This window comes from Dendropsophus ebraccatus, chromosome 11 (assembly GCF_027789765.1).
Source record: "Dendropsophus ebraccatus isolate aDenEbr1 chromosome 11, aDenEbr1.pat, whole genome shotgun sequence".
Classification (NCBI taxonomy): Eukaryota; Metazoa; Chordata; class Amphibia; order Anura; family Hylidae; genus Dendropsophus; species Dendropsophus ebraccatus.
The window spans coordinates 14,497,827-14,519,005 of NC_091464.1; the positions used below are offsets into that span (position 1 = coordinate 14,497,827).

At 44.2% G+C, this 21,179-nt stretch overlaps 1 protein-coding gene across 3 annotated transcripts in view; it reads right to left on the bottom strand.

The window, feature by feature from the left end:
- CASK (calcium/calmodulin dependent serine protein kinase) overlaps positions 1–21,179 on the bottom strand; it is a 202,657-nt gene that overhangs the window by 135,734 nt on the left and 45,744 nt on the right. For all 3 annotated transcript variants that reach the window (XM_069945841.1, XM_069945842.1, XM_069945840.1), the window contains exons 2-3: positions 14,129–14,241; positions 2,416–2,521 (exon numbers count right to left, since the gene is read on the bottom strand). In XM_069945841.1, the coding sequence (XP_069801942.1) occupies positions 2,416–2,521; positions 14,129–14,241 (219 nt within the window). The remainder of the gene's footprint in view (positions 1–2,415; positions 2,522–14,128; positions 14,242–21,179) is intronic.

The window sequence follows — 21,179 nt, forward strand, 5'->3', positions numbered from 1 at the left end:
CTGCAGGCCCCTGCACTGGAACTGGGAAAGTAAGTGGACGTTGTTGCTTTAATCCACCCCCTGCAGACCCCCTGCACTCACATACTCGCTGCCGCCACGTCACCAGCAGGGTACGAGGAGCAGTCAGCGCTCGTTTACTCCTCTATGTCGGCCCATGTAATAGGGGCTTTAGCTCTTATTGTACACGGGGAACAGAAGATGAAGTTATCATCAGCATGTTAGAATCATCTAACCTGCTGATATTCTCTTTTAGGGTACAAACCCACTTGCCGAATCTGCAGCGAGTCTCCTTGCTGCGTTTTTTCAGGGAGACTCGCTGCAGATCCCAGCCCTATACTTTCATTAGCAGAGAAACTTGCAGCAGGGATGTACATCCCTGCTGCGATTTTGTCTGCAGCCCTCCCCATTAACCCCCTAGCCGCCGGACATTATACATTACCGGGTCCCCGTTCCTGCTTGCTTCGGGGCTCCCGGTGTCTTCACGGCCCGCCGCAGCGCACTGATTGGCCGGGCGGGCCGTGAAGACACCGGGAGCCCCGAAGCAAGCAGGAACGGGGACCTGGTAATTTATATCCTGCCCGCCCTCCCTGCAGCCCCGATCGCCCCCGGCCGCATAATCGCCCCCCGCACCCCCCGGCCGTACGATAGCCCCCCGATTGCCCCCGGCCGCACGATCGCCCCCCGATTGCCCCCGGCCGCACGATCGCCCCCCGCAGCCCCGATCAGGGCGATCGGGGCTGTGATCGTACGGCCGGGGGGCGATCATGCGGCCTGGGGTGCAGGGGGCGATCATGCGGCCGGGGGCTGGGCAGGATATACATTACCAGGTCCCCACTCCTGCTTGCTTCGGCGGCTCACGGCACATTCCGCCCGGCCAATCAGTGCGCTGCCCCGCCGCAGCGCACTGATTGGCCGGGCGGGCAGTGAAGACACCGGGAGCCCCAAAGCAAGCAGGAACGGGGACCCAGTAATGTATAATGTCCGGCGGCTAGGGGGTTAATGGGGCGGGCTGCAGACAAAATCGCAGCTGGGATGTACATCCCTGCTGCGAGTTTCTCTGCTAATGAAAGTATAGGGCTGGGATCTGCAGCGAGTCTCGCTGCAAAACGCAGCAAGGAGACTCGCTGCAGACCCGCCAAGTGGGTTTGTACCCTTAAGAGAATATGTCAGTTGCTATTCACGTTCTAAACTGTTGACACTCAAATGCTGTTAGATCAGGGAGACACAAGGTACCTTTCATATATCTGTCTGTGATTTCAGAATGTAGAAAAATGCTTTTATTTCGCTCAAGACTAAGGACGTAACGCCCCTTTTGAGCATTGCTGCTCAACTATGTACAGTTACGTCCTGGGACAAACGTGGTGAAGGACCTGTGCCAGTACTATCCGCGATGGGTGCCAGCTGTCAGTGATATCTGGGCACCCGCCGCAAGGGATCACAGCAGTTACCACTAAAGGTGGGATGGCAGCAACTATAGTGATAACACAGGGAAGTCTCCATGGTGGGACAATAAAATAAAGAAAAAAAGGTTATATAATAAAATTCCCACATAATCCCCAAAACCCCAATACATATAATGGTTGCGCTGTTTGTGCAAGAAAATAGCTAAATTTCTCTACTTTAGATAACCCTTTAGATTTCTGCTCACGAACAGAAGGCCCTTGTTCCTGAGTTACAGGGGGGTAAAAGGGGCTTTGCAGTCCTCATAGACACTGAGTTGTTTATCATGCCGAGTCTTGATGTTCTGCCTGATAACATTACTTACAAAACTTGCCGACTTTCAAACAGTCACACAAGCTACATTAAAAAAGGGCTTCTATATATGCAGATAATCCTGCAGTTCCTGTCTTTCATTCTCCTTCATAACTGGTGGTTGTGATATAGAAAGGTTTGACAGACCTCACAGGGGGAGACTTAGATGGGCCCTTATGAACAGAGACACACTGGATAAAGTTTTAAGATTTTATTCCAGGGTAGGGAACCTTTGGCCCTCCAGCTGATGCAAAACTACAACTCCCATCATGCCTGGAGAGCCAAAGCTTCACTGCGTTCCCTGGGTTCCCTTCCTGGGACTGGATTACTCAGCACTTTGGGGAATTGAACAGTGTCTCCTTCACTTATTGAGTACACCTGCATTTCACAAACTATCCATGATTACCCCAAAAGGTCATACGTAGAGACCACAACTTTTACCTATTCATATCCCAGAGTCAGGAACCTACATGCTAGAGCCCATCAAAGATTTCCTAAAAGCAGGTAGACTCCAGTCTCCTCACTGATGTCTGCTAAAGAAGGTTGGAGAAAACCAAAATCTAAACCTCTGCCCCAATACCGCAGTCTCAAAAGCAGAGTTATGTATTCCTAATAATTCATCTCATGAGGAGTAGGGAAAAATATAAATACAGACAAACTTACAATTCAAAGACCATGTATAGCATTCCATCTGAGCTGTACGTCTCCAGGAGCTCCACGATGTGGGGATGCTTTAGCATGTGACATATGCTGGCTTCTCTCTTTAAGTCTGAAAGTACAAAAGAAATACATTACATCAGTGGCAGATTGACCTTTGTTCATTTTGTACCATTTAATCCTCTATTGTCACACATGGCAGATACCTTGTGGCACTTCCATCCCCAAATCAGCTCTGTGTGAACATACTATAAAAGTCATGAGACCGCTTCCTCTATATACAGAGATACCTGCACACACTGACACGTTGTAATGCAATAATTCCTATCATACAGAAGAGAATAGCATAATTATATCAATAGCATTCGGCTGAGTATAGAGCCCCAGCAAAGGCCCTGTTCACACTGGTCTCATGATTGGTGTAATGGCCCTGCGGGGGGGCTGTCCGGGTGATCGCTGATCGTCCGGGCAGCCCATAGGATACAGCAGCGTCTGCTGCCGATGCTCCTATTCAACGGAGTGACGGCAACAGATCGCTGCTATATCAGTCGCTTGTTTTTCAACATGTTGAAAAACAAGCGACTGCAACGATCAGCCGACATGAACAATGTCAGCTGATCGTTGCACTCTATTCCACAGGACGATTATCGTCCGTAGCGGCCGATATCGGCCGAATACGGACGATAATCGTTCCGTGGAATAGGGCCTTTAGATGGAAGTCACTGGCTGCAGTGACCTCTGACCTTTCTTTAGTAATTCTGTCACCTCCTGACTGCCATCAATACAGCAGTGACACTTAATAGACAAAAAAAAAAAAAAAAAAAAAAAAAAACAACATTCAAAAAATACTTTTGTTACCCACATCTGCATTTTTATTTTCATGGGAAAAAACAAGAATAATGTGAAGGAGGCAGGGCCTATTGTTCCCTGGGACCTAGAACTGCCAGACCTCACCGTGCAGTCGGCACTGTGCAAATTGCCAATTACACAAGAGTCAGGCTTAAAGGACAACTCCCATGAAAAACTTTTTCCCAGTAATTGAAGCACATAACAAAGTTATATAACTCTGTAATATACTTCAATCACCTGTCTGTCCTCCTTCCCTGTCTTTTCCCCCCTCCACCCCCCACCAGGAAGTGTAAGAAACTCCTTCATACCTAATTACTGTCGTCACCAGGCTGCTCTCTCAGCTCCTTCTAGTGACGATGAGTCATCAGCAGGAGGGCTGCTCTAGCTGCTGTCACACCAGCCTCCCCCTCCCCTGCCTGGTCAGGTGACTAGGCTTGCTCAGCTCCCATTGGCTGAGCAACTGTAAGCCATCTGTCATTCTGCAACTCAATAATGACTCGTGACTGACTCCCGGCACATAACCAGCTACAGGACCCCCTCCCCCATACTCCCTCCTGCTGCAGAGTGGACTCAGTGAGTGAGTGATGTCACTTGCTTATCTTTCTCCTCACTCCCAGCATGTCAGCTACACAGATGTCTTATCTCTCCCCTGCTGCCCTGACCTAATCCTGCAGAATGTACACTACAGTGAGGTTAAAGTATGTGTGTGCAGCTTCAGTGTGTGTATATAGCAGCCTGACTGAAGAGAGCCAGAGAGGGGGTCATGTGTAGTGTATGATGGGAGTTGTAGTGAATGGAGGGGCAGGCACTTGCTGTGTCACAGCAGGGGGCTGGCTTGTCTCAGCAGCCAAAGTGCATCATGGGAAGCTGAAACCAGGAAGCAAGGAAGAAATGAAGAACAAGACTAGAAATCAGAAGGTACACAGACGGTGGGAAATTCAAACAGTGACAGCTCAGGAGGGATGATAAGTATAAAAGCTAGGTTTCTGATTGGTTTTTGATTTTTTTCCTTAGCGCGGGAGTTGTCCTTTAAGCGCAGCAGTGATAGGGCTCAGGCAACAAAATGCCCCGCCTCCTTAACACTATTCATGGCCTGAATAAAAGGAATTTAAAATATTTTTATTAAAAGGAACAGCGAAATTTTGTTTCTTTCAAAACAACTGGTCTTAAAAAGTTCCATATCAAGTGCCATACTTCAAGGGTACACTGGGGAGGAAAAGGTTTTTGAATCAACTTGCGTCACAAAGGTATGCAGATTTGTAAATTGCTTCTGTTAAAAAATTAAAAAATATTCCAGTAGTTATCAGCTGCTGTATGTCCTACAGGAAGTGGTGTATTCTTTCCAGTCTGACACAGTGCTCTCTGCTGCCACCTCTGTCTATGTCTATGTCAGGAACTGTCCAGAGCAGGAGAGGTTTTCTATGGGGATTTGCTACTACTCTGGACAGTTCCTGACATGGACAGAGGTGGCAGCAGAGAGCACTGTGTCATACTGGAAAGAATACACCACTTCCTGCAGGACACACAGCAGCTGATATGTACTGGAAGATTTTTTTAATTTTTTTTAAACAGAAGCAATTTATAAATTTGCATACCTTTGTGACGCCAGTTGATTCAAAAACATTTTTCTCACCAGTGTATGGCACTTGATATGGAGGTTGTCAAAGCTCAAACTGCTGGCCCGCTGTAGTCTCCTAACTAAAAGTGCCTTCCAGAAGGAAGGACATAGTAGGTACCCCGACAGCAAAGCTGGCAGGACTGCACCATTATGTGGAGACCCAGGGATATAATTTACATGCAGCTCAGCAATTAAACACAAATCTGCCTGCACCCATAAAGATAAACCAAAGTTGTTGTTGTGTATTGGTAATAAAAAAAAAATATATATTTTGCAGTGTGCAGTGTATAGATTTCCAGCACCATTCAAAAACTCAGATTTTCTATCCATTCTGTCTTTAAAGGGGTAGTTCAAATAACATGACATGTTGCCAACATAACAAACCATGTATTCTTACCTTACTGTGCTCCTCCGATGTCCCTCCTCCAGCATCAAGACGGAATAGTCCGAGGGTGAAAGCCTGCTCAGCCAATCACTGGCTGAGATGAGACAGTGATATTGACAGTGATTGGCTGAGCAGGCAGTCACCCTCACAATGACGATTCTGTCTTGAAGGTGGAGGCGGGATCGTTCACTCGAGGACCAAAAATGACATAGGACGACATTGGGGGAGCGCAGAGGGGTAAGAATACACTTATTTTACAGGGGCAGCAAAAAAAATTATTAGAGCAGACTACCTTTAACACATTTTAAAGCGACTCTGTACTCACAATCTGTCCCCCCCCCCCCCCCCAAACAGCTTGTACCTTCGGATAGCTGCTTTTAATCTAAGATCTCTCCTGGAGTCTGTAAAGTAGGTGATGAAGTTATTGTCCTAAAAAAACAACTTTTAAACTTGCTGCCCTGTGTCAAATTGGCGTGGCCTAGAGTGCCCATGTCCTAGGATTGCGACGCCTCTGTTCAGACAAGTAATGATTGAGAGGTCACCCTCTTAGGGGCATTCCTAATGATTATGAAAGAGGGGAGGAGGGACGGAGAGGCGGTGCAGGCCTAGGGCACAGGTACTCTAATGCTGAGTTTCTTTTTTTTTTTTTTAATAACGATCAGCGTTTAGACGGAACGATATATTGTACGGAAAATTCATTTTTGCGATCGCTTGAGCCTCTCTCGCACATAGGTAAAATCGGTGAATGATTGTTTACACGAAACGATCTGCAAATTTTTTGCGAAAGACGATTTAAGAACATGTTCAAAGAACAAAATGATTGCGGTTTGATCGTTTGCTGCGTTTACATGTCTGATTATCGTTCAAACTCAATTGTTCGAATTCAATTGTGCAAATTCGAACGATAATAGTTTTGTGTAAACGCAGCATAATGCTGCGTTTACACGCAACGATTATCGTGCGAATTTGCGTGATAACGATCGAATTCGAGCGATAACCGTACGTGTAAACGCAGCGAACGATCAGACGACGAACGAGAAATTGTTCGTTTTGATCTTTCAACATGTCATCAAATGGTCATTCGCAAAAAATTCGCTGATCGTTCCGTGTAAACAGTCGTCGCGCGATAGTCCGGCCGCCCGCTCACTCATCCATAGCCCCCTGCGCCGGCTCGATCGCTGCCGCCACTCCGCGGTCGCCCCTCCGGTTGCCCGGAATTTCAAAAGCCTCCTCTTCAGCCAATCAGTTCTCCTCGCCGATCGGAGCGGTGGGTGGCAATCAGAGCGGCGGCGGCAGGGGAGTGGCGCCGATCACAGCGGGGGTGGCGATCGAGCCGGCGCAGGGGGCTGCGGATGAGCGGGAAGGGGGGGGGGGGGGGGGTTGCAGTGGTCGGGGGTACGGGCGGGCCGGGCTGCAGGCGCGTGATCGCAAAACGACTTTTCCGTACGATATATCGTACAGTCTAAACGCCGATTATGAAAAAAAAAAAAAACGTTACTCCGACATCGTTAATCGTACGATCGGACCAATTATCGTTTCGTGTAAACGCAGCATAAGCCATGCCAATTAGAAACAAGTTATTTTTAAGGACAATTACTATGATCAGCCGAGCGGACCCAGGACAGATCTTGGATTAAAAGCAGCTGACTGTACACATGGTTTGTGGGGCAGATTGTTGGTACAGAGTGACTAAGTGTAGCTATAAGCAATACTGTTGCATTAGTAGTTTTATTTCTTTGCATATTGCAATTTATTTTTTGCCTCTACATAGTTTTAAACCTTGATCAAAAATGAAACTAAATGAAATCCTTGACACCTTTACACGTCCTTCACAAGAAAAAGCTTCCTGATCTTTTAATACATCCCAATTATTTCACTTGGGGAGCATTGTAAAGTGTCATCCATGTCCAAACATTTACAGCTCTCTCTCTTACTTATAAATCTAATTCTTATTACAGTCACTGTGACAGCTCTTCCCATATAGAAGATAGATCAGTGGATCCTGCTGCGGAGAAAGCTCTAGTGCTCAACAGTCTCTATTTTACAAACAGCTTGTAGCAATCACACATAGCTCAGGCCCAGAAAGTAGGATGTAAGGATGGATTTGCATGGCTATCCTCTGAACTGCTATAAAAGCACAAAGTACAGGATGTCTGTCAGCTAATGTTCTCGTGCAATGTTTGCATTTTGCCTGCAGGTACATGATGAAATGACACTGAAAGACATTCAGCTCATTACAACTGTAAGTAACGTAGCCGGGAACATAACAGAACTGCAATTAAACCTAAAATAATGCATCCAAAAGCCTTCCATAGTTATAATACATGGAATACAGGGATCTTAAGAGAGAAGCTCTGACCAATGAAAGCCAGATATTAAGAGGTTTCCTTAGATTCTAATTTTTTTTAAAACACAATTCTTTTTCTTTTAAGGGGCTTCGTTTTTACGCCGTGTGTCCTATGGAAAAACTGACATGTTATACATGTTCCTCAAGTCGTTACGATTACAAGGATACGTAACATGTATAGAGTAACGTTATAAAGTACACTGCAAAAGCAGATGTGTGGTGAAAATGAAAAAAAAAAAAAAAAACACGCATGTCCTTTATTTGGGGAATATTTATTTTTACGCAGCTCGCCCCAGGGTTAAAAATGACTTGTTATACGATTACAACGATATGTAACACGCATAACTTTTCTTTTATTTGATGGCTTGTAAAAAAATTCAAACCATTGTTAAGAAAATATATGTTACTCCATTCCCAGGCTTATAGCGCTTTTTTTTTTTAATGTAATTTTTATTAAGATTTTTGAAAAACATTTTGTAAGAACTCTACAGAGTAGCCAGACAGGCAAATAACACAGTATTGGAGAAATGTGGACCATGCAGCTCGTATTCACATCATGCCAACCACGCATAGAGTTGGTTTGGTAGAGACAATCTGTTCCTAAAACTATAGTAAGGCTGGGATATGAAGTCAAATATCTAAATTATTCCACTTTCCATGAGGCAAAACACAAAAGGCACATAGACAACATCAAGGGGGACACATCAGGAGGGGTACCAGGGGAAGCGGGAGGGAGGGGAAAGGGAGAAATAACAGGTGATCCCTCAGCATGTATAGCCCTGTGCGGAAGAATAAGCATCCCACGGAGCCCAAACCTGGTCAAATAAGTCTATCCTTTCATTCAGGGAAGCCGTGAGGTACTCCAGAGAGCGAAATCTCCTTGATCCGAGCAACCAGGTCTGTAAAGGGAGGCAGGGTCTGCTGCTTCCAGTGCCGAGCAATCAGGGTCTTCGCTGCAGTTAATAGGTTCAACAAGAGTTTAGTGGGCTTTTTACCGAACGTTTTAGGCGTGAGATTTAGTAAACATACTACCGGATCATATGGGATGGGCTGCGGGAAAATACTAGAGAAATTATTGCAAAAGGTTGTCCAGTAGGTTTTAACAACTGGGCAAGTCCAGAAGATGTGATACAGGGAGCCTGTGGTCTGGAGGCATCTCCAACATGTAGGGGCTATACTCCCGTTCAATTTCTGTAGGAGCTCTGGGGTATGGTACCACATCGCCATTAGCTTATAGCGCTTTTATCCTTTGGTCTATGGGGCTGTGTGAGGGGTCATTTTTTGAACCATTATATGTACTTTCTATCGGTACCTTGACTGCACATATGCGACTTTTTGATCGCTTTTTATTACAATTTTTCTGGATTTGATGCGACCAAAAATGCACAATTTTGCACTTAGGGATTTGTTTTGCACTTATGCCATTTACCATGCGAGATCAGGAATGTGATTAACCCCTTAGCGACCCATGACGTATCTGATACGTCATGGTGCCACTCGGGGTGTTCAGAGCGGGGTCCCGGCGGGACCCCGCTCTGAACTGCGCTGATCCCGGCTGACATGTGCAGCCGGGCAGTGCCTCGCCGGCTAATTAAGCCTCTAAGTGCAGCTGTCAAACCTGGTGTCTAGTGGGACGGATCTCCCCCCCGCGATGCGATCGCGGGGGGGGGGAGATCCGTTCTTCTGCCCGTGCCGGGCCTCAGCGTCGGAATGACGTCGGAATGCCTGCAGCAGGCCATAGTGATCTATGACCGATCTAATCGATCTTTGCTGTGTATATACACAGCATTGATCTCTATGAGAGATCAGTGCTGTCTATATACAAGTCCCCCAGGGGGGCTTCTAGTTACAGTAAAATAAAAAGTAAAAAAGTGTTTTTATTAATAAAAAATCCCCTCCCCTAATAAAAGTCCAAATCACCCCCCTTTTCCCATTTTATAAATATAAATTAATAAATAAACATATTTAGTATCGCCGCGCGCGTAATCGCCCGAACTATTAATTAATCACATTCCTGATCTCGCACGGTAAACGGCGTCAGCGCAAAAAAATTCCAAAGTGCAAAATTGCGCATTTTTGGTCGCATCAAATCCAGAAAAAATGTAATAAAAAGCGATCAAAAAGTCGTATATGCGCAATCAAGGTACCAATAGAAAGAACGCATCATGGCGCAAAAACTGACACCTCACACAGCCCCATAGACCAAAGGATAAAAGCGCTATAAGCCTGGGAATGGAGCGATTTTAAGGAACGTATATTTGTTAACAATGGTTTGAATTTTTTACAGGCCATCAGATACAATATAAGTTATACATGTTATATATCGTTGTAATCGTAACGACTTGAGGAACATGCATAATAAGTCAGTTTTACCCCAGGGCGAATGGCGTAAATGCAAAACTCCCCGAAATCAAAACAAATTCGTTTTTTTTTTTTCAATTTGACAGCGCAAATGATTTTTTTCCGGTTTCGCAGCATATGTTATGGAAAAATAATGCCTGTCATTGCAAAGTACAATTGGTTTCGCAAAAAATAAGCGCTCATATACGTCTCTAGGTGAAAAAATGCAAGCGCTATGGACTTTTAAACTTAAAATGGAATAAGCAAAAGCGCAAAAACGAAAATAGGCTTTGACCTTAAGGGGTTAATACTTTGGTATCGCACCATGAATAATCGCTCAAACATGTTTATTTATAAAATGGGAAAAGGGGGATGATTCAAACTTTATTTTTAACACACATATACTAGAAGCCCCCCATGGGGGACTTCTAGTATATGCCCACTGATCTCTGATAGAGATCTATGCAATATAGTTATTGAGGTGGGGAGGTGGGGGGGGGGTATGGGCGATCTCCCCACTAGACCAACAGGTATGGGCTGCAGTAAGGCTGAAGACTTAATTAGCGGGCACGGCTGTTGGACCGTGCGCGCTAAAAGCCGTGGTCCCGGGCTACATGCCGCACCCGGGACCGTGGAGGTTCAGAGCAGGCCGCGCAACTCCCCCACCCGCGCAAGGACATACAGTTACGCCCTCGTGCGGGAACGGGTTAAACAGCGTTAGTGACATGCTTTGTAGCAAGCCTCATGGACATAGATGACAAAAGACAGACTGTCCCCTTGAGACGAATATAAAACATTACTGAGCGTGTTCTGTGACCTGTGAAGAGGTCGTTCCACAGGGAGCTCTACTGTAGTCACAAAATGCTGCAATGCTGTATAGATCACTTTACAGCAGCATCCTTTTAATACCACAGACACAACAGCAAGTCCCCGCTTAGTTGTAGTCCCAGTGGTGGGAATGAAAACTGCAAGATATCAGGATTAAAGTGGTGCCTTGGATTAGGAGCATAATTCCTTCCAGGATTGTGCTTGTAATCCAAAATCCACTCATAAATCAAAGCAAATTTTCCCATAAGAAATCATAGAAATGCAGACAATTGGTTCCACGCCCCAAAAATAATGATTTATTATTCTAAATAACATGTAAAACAGATGAAACAAACATTCAGAAACAGCAGAATATGTGATATTATAAGTTACTGTACAGTAATGGAGAGGATGGGAAGCACAAGGGCTGACAGAGACTGCAGGGAGCATGAAGGAATGAGCAGGGCAGATGTGGGCACATACATGCAGCAATCTCTGTCCGGGGAGAGAGAGGGTACAGCTATAAAGAGATTACCTCCACAGTCCTGTCCCCTGATGTAAGCCCCAGCCTGAAGTGGATCTGCTATGATTTGGAAGGTGAGGGAGACTTCCTGGGTCAGAGTACAGTGCTGTAGACCCAGCTATGCAGACCATGCCCCTCCTCCACTCGTGCTCCCACCCAGTACAGGGAGCTCTTAAACCAAAGCAATGCTCTTACACCAAGTCACAATTTTGAAAAACTGTGAGCTCTTAAACCAAAACGCTCTTTAACCAAGGTACCACTGTATTTTATAATACAGATAGAAAATGGAAAATTAGAAAAAAATTTCCCAAAAAATTCTTTAAAGGGAAACTATCAGCAGGTCAGACGAATCTAACCTACTAATGGAGATGCAGAGGAGGAATGTATGTCTTGGTGCCATCCTGTCACAGGCTGCATTCACACATTCCATATTCCTCCCAGAACACGGGCGTGGAATGCCTGTAACGGACTCTCCCCCTGCCCTGGCAACATCTGTGATAAGATGCTGGGAGTGTGGAACTGTACAGGTATATGCCGCGCTGTAATAAATCAGCTGTGCGGTGAGGTCATTACAGCGTGGTGCATATCTGTACAGTTCCCCCGCTCTCAGCATCTAATTTCAGATGCTGCCTCTGCAGGGTCCAGGGTTCAGATGCTGCCTCTGCCTCTTCACGGTCCAATAAGATCAATAGCAGCACTGCCTGCCCCTGGCTGGCCCTTTCTAATGATGATGAACCGAGCTCCACCGGCCAGATCAGCGCTATGGGGGCGGGCACTGCTCCCGATGGGTGCTCCAGTAAAAATAACTTTAACATTAAAAACAATTTAAACAATGTCATTTTCTGACAACACATTCTCTTCAACGCGGGGGAAATACATTGTTTGTTCAGCATTTCTAATATCCAAAAGAATACGGATACGTGCCACACCCCTCCCCCCACCCTCAAGCTGCTGAGTGACAGCTGACTGCCTATACACAGCATGGATACATAACTGCCAATCAGCAGCTGGTGGGAGGAGTTTGCTGTTCATGAATATCAAGGACTACTGAGCACCTATCGTCCATGTTATTTAGGAGGAGATCTCAGAATTAGCCGCACAAGTGATACATGATTCTGTTCAGCTTCTCTGTCACTAGTTTATGCTACCCTGAGAAAGGACACCATAAACCTACTAATAAAGTCTCAAAAACAAAACAAAAAACACTGTACAAAATATTTATATTTATAGGCTGCAAAAATGTGATGTATGTCATGGACCGAACAGTCAGCACCCCCTGCATCATAATTCGTTACGATGAAGTGAGCTGCGAAATAGTTAAAGCTCTGTGCAACTTTAAGGGGTTTTCCAAATTATTTTAATATTTGTCCAATAAATCTATCTTGCTACATAATTAATACGCGCCATTAGCTTCTATAGCCATTTCTGTCTCATTTTCTATATTATTTCCATGGTGCAGTGATGTCACCGACTCAGCCGGCCTCTGTGCAAGTATGAGCTTTCACACCCTGACAAACTGCTTTCTGGATTCCCCGCCCCGAACATGGGGTGAGCCCACACTGTTAGTGGGGAGGAAGTTTCCCCCTGAACATAGAATGTGCTACTGATGTCCCAGTCTGGGACATGAATATATAATTTGCTCTTTACTCATGTTGAGCAAAAATTCCCCCTCCCACTCCGGTGTATTCACTCATACACATAACCCCTCCATCCTCCTGCTGCGGCGCTAGTATACAGGGCACGAGAGTCTGTAACCTGTGGTGGGACTGAGAGAGGAGCCAGGTTATGGCGGAGGGTGTTAACGGTGTGGATGATTAAATCCCAGGTACCCTACAGCACCCCTGCCGCTGCACTCAGCTGTAAAGCGCTCTGTGTGCTCTGTATACCAGTGCCGCAGTGGGAGGACAGAGGGTTATATGTATGAGTGAAGACTGGAGTGGGAGGGGAAGGAGGAATTTGTACTCAACGTGAGTAAAGAGCTAAAATTATATATTCATGCCCTGGACGTCAGCGGTACATTCATGGAGAAATCTCCTCCCCACTAATAGTGTAGGCCCACCCCAGACCAGGGCGTCACTGCGACACCCCATGTTTGGGGCGGGCAATCCAGAGAGCAGTTTGTCAGGCTCTGAGAGCCCATACTTAGAGGCCGACTGAGTCGGTGACATCACCGCACCATATAAATAAATAAATCTAGAAAACAAGAAAGTCAGAATTGGCTATAGAAGTTAATAGCACATAGTAATTATATAGCAAGACAAGATTAATTATACAGTAAGTAGGGCTGGGCGATAATGGCCTAAATAAATATCGTGGTTTATCGCACATGTGGTTGGGGGGAGGGTAGCATTCTCACCTAGACCACCTCCACCTCTGATACCGGTGTCCCTGCACATAACGTGCAGCGCTTGTGCCGGGCCGCTCGTGTGTGTGTGCGGGGGCGCTCTTGTCAGGACGGGCACAGTTACATAGAAATACAAAAATACTGCAAATACCTTCCTGGCTAAGTTAAAGTTGGTTAACCGACGCCAGTGACTATCCGTATTTTTGCGGTATACCGCCCAGCCCTAATAGCAAGACAATTAGACAAATATTAAAATAACTCTTTAAGCGACATGGCTCGGAGGCAGCATGAAGCAATTAATCTTTCACGGTATTCATTCATTGCGGGCAATGAAGATTACTCAGTGCTGGTTACAAGCTGCGACTATAGGTTACTTATAACAGCCAGGAGCCGCCGGGTACAGAGAAGGCTCGAGTTGTGAGGCCCCCCTATTTCTCCTTACTCACACCAAAATGTAACTATGTTGAGGTAGGGATTAAAACACCAAATTGTAAACCTAAACCTACCTTCTGTGCTTAATCCTGGACTTGATGTAAACTTTGCAACATCGACAATTTTCACAGCAAACTGCTGTCCAGTTTCTCTGTTGATACATCGTCGGACGACACTAAATGGACCCCTAAAATAGACAGAACAACAATGGTTAATGGTTACTGTATGCAGATCAGGAAATCTCCTGGCACATAATCCAAAACAGTTTAAAAACACGACATTTGCATTGCACCTAAACCTTACTACATTCATGTGCTGGTTCTCTTGTAGTTTGAGCAAAACTGTGGCACAAACAGCTTGGCAAAAACTATTACACGGGACGATTACCGTGTGAAAAATCGTTAAATCGTTCGAATTTAAACGATAATCGTTCTGTGTAATTGCAGGCAATGATCGAAAAATCGTTCGTATGTCGTTGATTTAGATCTGAACCTAAAATTATGGTTAATCGTTCGCTGTAATTCCACGTTCGTTCAAGTTCCTCGTTTTTTCACTAATTGGACATTGTTTTTCTGGGATCAGAAGGAGTAAACGATCATAGTAACAATTGCAATAACAATCAAAGTAACAATCGTAACTAACGATTATCGTTCTGTGTAATATGGTGAACGATTTTAGGTTAACAATAAACAATCTCGTTTGTGATCGTTTATCGTTAAAAATCGCTCAGTGTAATAGGACCCCAAGTCTAGGTTCACTCCAACGTCTTTCCTTTCACTACAATTCAGTTTCTCTTTTCTGTTCCGATAACATCAACGGAAACTAGGGGATCGGTCAAAGTCCCCACTAATTTTAAGGTTTTTTTTTTTAATTGCACTCCATTTGCATCAGTTGTGCTCCATTTTTATCATGTTAGTTTTCCGTGTTTTTGAAGGGCATAAAATATGGTAATAAACTTTTCTGTCCGCCAAAAAAAAAACTGAATACTAACCGAAAGTGCACTTCTGTGGTTTTTATTTTTTAAATGGTGAATGACAACCAGATCTAAAGCGGAAGGTATTTCCTTTCACATTTGTTTGCAAATTATCCGTTGTCAGTTTCATGTTTTTTTTCCTTCAATGAGCATGAGCAGAATTAACTAACCAGGAAGGAATATAAAACATACACAAAAGGATGCCGACTGACCCAAACGGATGAGCAAGTCAGTTTAATAACAGCAAAATGCAAAAGGACCATTAAGGAAAAAAACAAAAAAAACAACGATGATTCTGCAATCCGTTCCCTTATCAGTTTGTCTCATTCAGGAATGGATTTGTCGACACCTACGTTTGTGCCTTATGCTGTGTTTACACGGAACGATTACCGTGCGAAATTTCACGATAACGATCGAATCCAAACGATAATCGTACGTGTAAACGCAGCGAAATATCAAGCGATGAGAGAGAAATCGTTCATTTTGATCCTACAACATGTTCTTAAATAGTCGTTCGCAAAAAATTCGTTCCGTGTAAACAGTCGTTCACTGATTTTACCTATGTGCGAGATAGGCTTAAGCGATCGCAAAAGGATTTTTCCGTACTATATATCGTTCCGTCTAAATGCTGATCGTTCTTAACATTGTTCTTTCGATATTGTTAATCGTACGATTGGGCGAATTGACGCTCCGTGAAAACGCAGCATAACTCAAATTCAGCAGATCACAAAACTAATTAATCATCTCCGGACGAGTAGAGGTGCCTATATGCCTTCAATAATGAAAAGTTCCTTTAAATGACAGTAACAATTTAATATTCCAACAGCACAAAGTTTGTTACATTTCTACACCAAGCCCACATTAGTATCCACCAGAATTTAATGTACCCTGACACTCCGAACAAGCTTCTACATATTCTTACAAATTAGTAATGGGGCTTTAAAAAGAAGGTCCACACATTACATACTCCATTTACCCTTTGGCTGCCAGAATGTTTTGCACTAGTGCAAAGAAACCCCCATACTAACACTAAAAAATTATCTTTAAATCACAACTGTCTGGAGGTATTGTTCCGATCTGCCCAAAACTTTATATAAATCTAACTGGAAATTAACCGCAATTACTGAAGCCCGTCCTGTGGCCAAGAATATGACAATGGCTTATGTACTGTATGTATATACTAGTTACCAAAGGGTGCAAAAAGCCAGTCACACAATATAATACATTTGTTTGCAGATTACCTGACACTACCCTGTTGTATAAAAGGCAAATAAACTGTATAACCACAGGGAAATAAAGATGGTAGACTCCATTATAATACACCACAGCTCAGGTACCAATAAGCATTGCCCTGCAATTGTGTCCCAGCAGGTAATGGAAGTCTGTAGAACTCTAGTATACTACAACCGCATCCCCCCCCACCATGTGGAACCACAATTCAGTTCATAAATTCATCCAGGAATTGCCTCTAACAAAATAACACAACAAAGACTGAAGGGAAACAGCGGAAGCAGCACATAAATTAAAGCTGTACACCGACACATTGTCTGAACTCAGCCTTAAGGACTTTTCTTCAATAATGATTTAGCGTTGGAGCTTTCCGTCTTGGAAGAGCGGTCTACAGCGCCGACATGCTCTCTGCCAATAAATCAGTGGGAAGATTGTCTTTTCTGCTTGTAATATTTCCTCATCACGGAGCTGTAGAGGGTCAATAACTATGATTGTAATGGGAGAAAACGATGATAAAAGCTGGGAGCAATGGTTTATCATACGCGGCTATGTTTACCGAGAGAAGCGTGACCGGTGTGAGAATTTCTCTCTGCTTTTCGCTGCTTTTAATAAATGTGAAATTAAACAGAACTCTTTGAAATCTGGCTGTTAAAGTCATCGTAGTGTGTCCGAATTATTCAAAATGCATATTTACGGAGTTTGTTTTAAGAGCCGTTCAACATAATATGGGGGGGGGGGAAGAAAAAAGAAAAAAACAGATGGCTTTTTAAGAACTAATGTAAAGTGCATCACAATAAAGCATCAGTCTAGCAGATATTGCTGACCAATTAGTGTAATATATAGCTTGTAGTGTGTGTGTGTGTGTACGCCTGGCTACTGGCTGGCTGGATTCTAAGCTACCGCGTAGCTTGTCTGCTCCATTAGTAAGGCTGATATGTACCATCACATCCCACGGCTAACATGATTGAGACTCTGGGCACGCTACCATAATATAAGCATGGGGAGAGGCATTCCCGCTCACTGGATGGGTTCTAAGCCAGGCATCACATACACCGCACACAGCTCTATTACAGGCATGTGCGCAGAGACTGAACTTAATGCGGCAGATTTTTCTTGTGAATTTGTGCGAGTACAATTCGGAAGGTGGATTTCAGTACTAGGCAAGGATATTATTTACATGTTGCAGATAAGATGTTCTGCTCAGAAATATGAGCCCACCACTTTAATGCGCATTTAAAAAAATAAAATTAATATTATATATAATATATATATATATATATATATATATATATATATATATATATATATATATATATATATATACACACACACACACACACACACACAGTGGTGCCTTGGATTAAACCAAAGCAAATTTCCCCATAACAAATCATAGAAATGCAGACAATTGGTTCCACACCCCAAAAATAATGATTTATTATTCTGAATAACATGTAATACAAATGAAAAAAACGTTCAGAAACAGCAGAATCTGTGATATTATAAGTTACTGTACAGTAATGGAGAGGAAGGGAAACACAAGGGCGGACAGAGACTGCAGGGAGCAGGAAGGAATGAGCAGGGCAGATGTGGGCACAGTATAGCAGCACTCTCTGTCCATAGAGAGAGGGGTTACAGCTATGAAGAGATTACCTCCACAGTCCTGTCCCCAGATGCAAGCCCCAGCCTGAAGTGGATCGGTTATGATTTGGAAGGTGAGGGAGACTTCCTGGGTCAGAGTACAGGGCTGTAGACCCTGCTATGCAGACCATGCCCCTCCCCCACTCCCACTCAGTACAGGGAGCTCTTAAACCAAAGCAATGCTCTTAAACCAAGTCACTATTTTGAAAAAGTGTGAGCTCTTAAACCAAAAGGCTCTTAAACCAAGGTACCACTATATATATATATATATATATATCTGCATAACACTTGCCTATGTCATCTTTCTGCTCTAAAAATCACCTTATTTCATTGGTGGCCAGTGTCACCTGGGTGGAGCTTCGTGACAGTCGGGTGATGCCATGAAGAGTCACCTGGGTGACACTGTCATCCAAAGTCCCCACCGCAGTCACTGACTGGCTGCGCCGACTATCGCTCAGCTGCACTGGGATGTTGCTGCTGCAGGAGCCGGGTATGTGTCAGGTTTCTGGCAGATGATGACATCCAGCGGAAGCTAACGGGACCCCAAAAGCGCTACGAGGTAAAGGGGAGTTAACTTGTCTGTTATTTACAAACCCACTGTCGTCAGTCTGCAGATTTCCAAGTTGGTAAGACTTCTCCTTTAAGGTGGCATTCCGTAGGGAGGCATTCTAGCCTGGGGTACTACAAAGCTTTGGGAATGTCTCTCTGGCAGCATACTAAGATGATGCTTTGTAACGCTTTCAGACCAAAGAGCACAAAAGATATTTTCTATCTGTCCTAGCTATAACACATACCTAGCGCACCCTCTCAGCAGTTAGCAGGTTTTACTGCCAACAGATTCTCCTTACACTACATGTGAACTGTCAGGTGTTTTTCTATCATAATCTGCTCTGCATTTATTAATATAATCCTCAACACCACCTCCATCTCAACAAAAAAAAAAGTCTTAAAGTGTCACTGTCGTGAATTTTTTTTTTTTTTTTTTGCAGAAATTTTCGGCCCTTTTAGTATTTTCTTTCTTATTATCTTAGGATAGATATATGTTTATTCCAGGGGTGTTTAAATTCTGGTATTGTAGATTTACCAACCACCTCTGCTGGAAGTTTGTTCCAGGTATCTACTACTCTTTCAGTAAAATAATATTTTCTCACGTTGCCTCTGATCTTTCCTTCAACTAATCTCAAATTTTTACTAAAAACACTCCCCTCTTGAACCTTATTTATTCCTTTAACATACTTAAAGGTTTCAATCATGTCCCCCCTTTCTCTTCTTTCCTCCAGAATATACAGATATGGTTTATGCCTCACACCCTCCACCACTTTTGTAGCCCGCCTTTGGACCAGTTCTATTTTATCAATGTCCTTTTTTAGGTGAGGTCTCCAGAACTGGACACAGTATTCCAGATGTGATGTCACCAGAGCTCTATACAGGGGGATCACAATCTCCCTCTTCCTACTGGTTATACCTCTAGCTATACACCCCAGCATACCATTATATATACACCCCAGCATATGATTTGCTTTCCCCACCGCCTGGTTGCACTGACCACTTATCTAGCAAAGCTAAATCATTTTCCTTATTACTGACACCTCCACTAATATCAACCCTATTGCAAACTTTGTCAGCAAACAGACAAACTTTACCTACCAAACCCTCTCCTATGTCACTTACAAACATATTAAAAAGAATAGGACCCAGAACAGACCCTTGTGGCACACCACTTGTAAGTCCACCACTGACCTGTCTGAGCTCAGATTACAGCTGTCACCCAGCTCCGTGCCTGTAATCCTCTGTTATCTGATTTCTGCTGCCGGCTAACTCCCTCCTTCCTCCTCCCCCCTCCCCTCTCCCTAGAACAGACTGGGGACGTCTGATGCAACAAGTCACAATTTCCTGATTTTTTGCAGTGGATGGAAAAGAGGAAGGGGGGGGGGGACCTGGGAAAAGGCTTTTTAAATGCAGATAATGGCATATTTGGCTAATAAATCCAATTACAAAGTTTATTAAAATCGCCTGGACTATTGATTTCTGCAACAAAAAAAACAAAACAAAACAAAAAAAAACACTATAGTGACTCTTTAAATACGCATGTTCCTTGACTCACAAAACTGCTAGTACATGACCTCATCATCTCCCGCTTGTACTATTGCAACATCCTCCTCTCTGGCTTTTCATCCAACATACTCACTCACTCCCCTCCAATTCGTCACCAACTCTTCTGCCTTCTGAACGCCCCCCCCCCCCCCTTTCCTTTCGCTCCTCCTCTGCCGCTACCTTTATTTGCTCCCATTGCCACACAAAGTTATTAACCACCATCACCAACCAGTCCCCTCTGTACATCTCAGATTTTATATTCCGATACCAATCCTCATGCAGCTGTGTCACTATAGCGGCAGTTTTAGAGTTCCCAGCATCATGATGAATCATCATGCTGGGAGTACAGAGGTGCGGTCCACAGAATTTTTGGGAACATTTAATGCCCCCTCCAAGGAAAGTCCCCACCAGATTGCAACTCCAATTCCAAAACCTGGGCCAGCCCGATCTCCAGATTTCCCAATGATTTATGGTGAGCCAGCTTCAGCAAGCTACAAGCGTACAAAATCTGCATGACCAGCTGTGAGCAAGTGTGCGGCAGAATATTACAGAGAACCTGTATGTCCACTGGTTTTAACAGCATCAGGAATTTATCGCTTTTCATTCATTTATTTTGCCAAAAAAAAAAAAAAAAAATCCTAGCGTTTTTTCCTCTTGGTGCTGTTGACTTTGCTGGAAAAATATTTTACTAGATCAGACAAATCAGGCAGGCTACAATATATAGGGGGACATTTATGAAAGGTAGGCCAGAGGCGTACGCCAGGGAGAAGGTGCAGATACGCCCCTGGCGTACACCTCCCGTACACCCCGCTCTCCCGATGGGTGGGCTGGCAAAGTTTTGGGGGGTGGGATAAGACAGGGAGGAGGCGTGGCCTCCTCCAGCACCTCATTTATCATGATTTACACCTGCTCAGAGGCGTGAATCACGACGCAAACCTACACCTGATAAATAGGTAACATCCCACCTGACACACATTGGAGTAATTTACTGCCCGACCCCAGTCTTTGGGACTGCTAGCCCTCCATCCTCTTTACCTCTCTGCAGCGTATCTAACCTAATCCTAACAGACCGACCGACCCAGATTTGTTCCCTAAAAAGTGATTGGATTCTTTTAAAATAAATTTTTGGTATCCACACAGGTGCATTATAAAGAACATACAGAAATTGTGACATGAGAATCATTTTA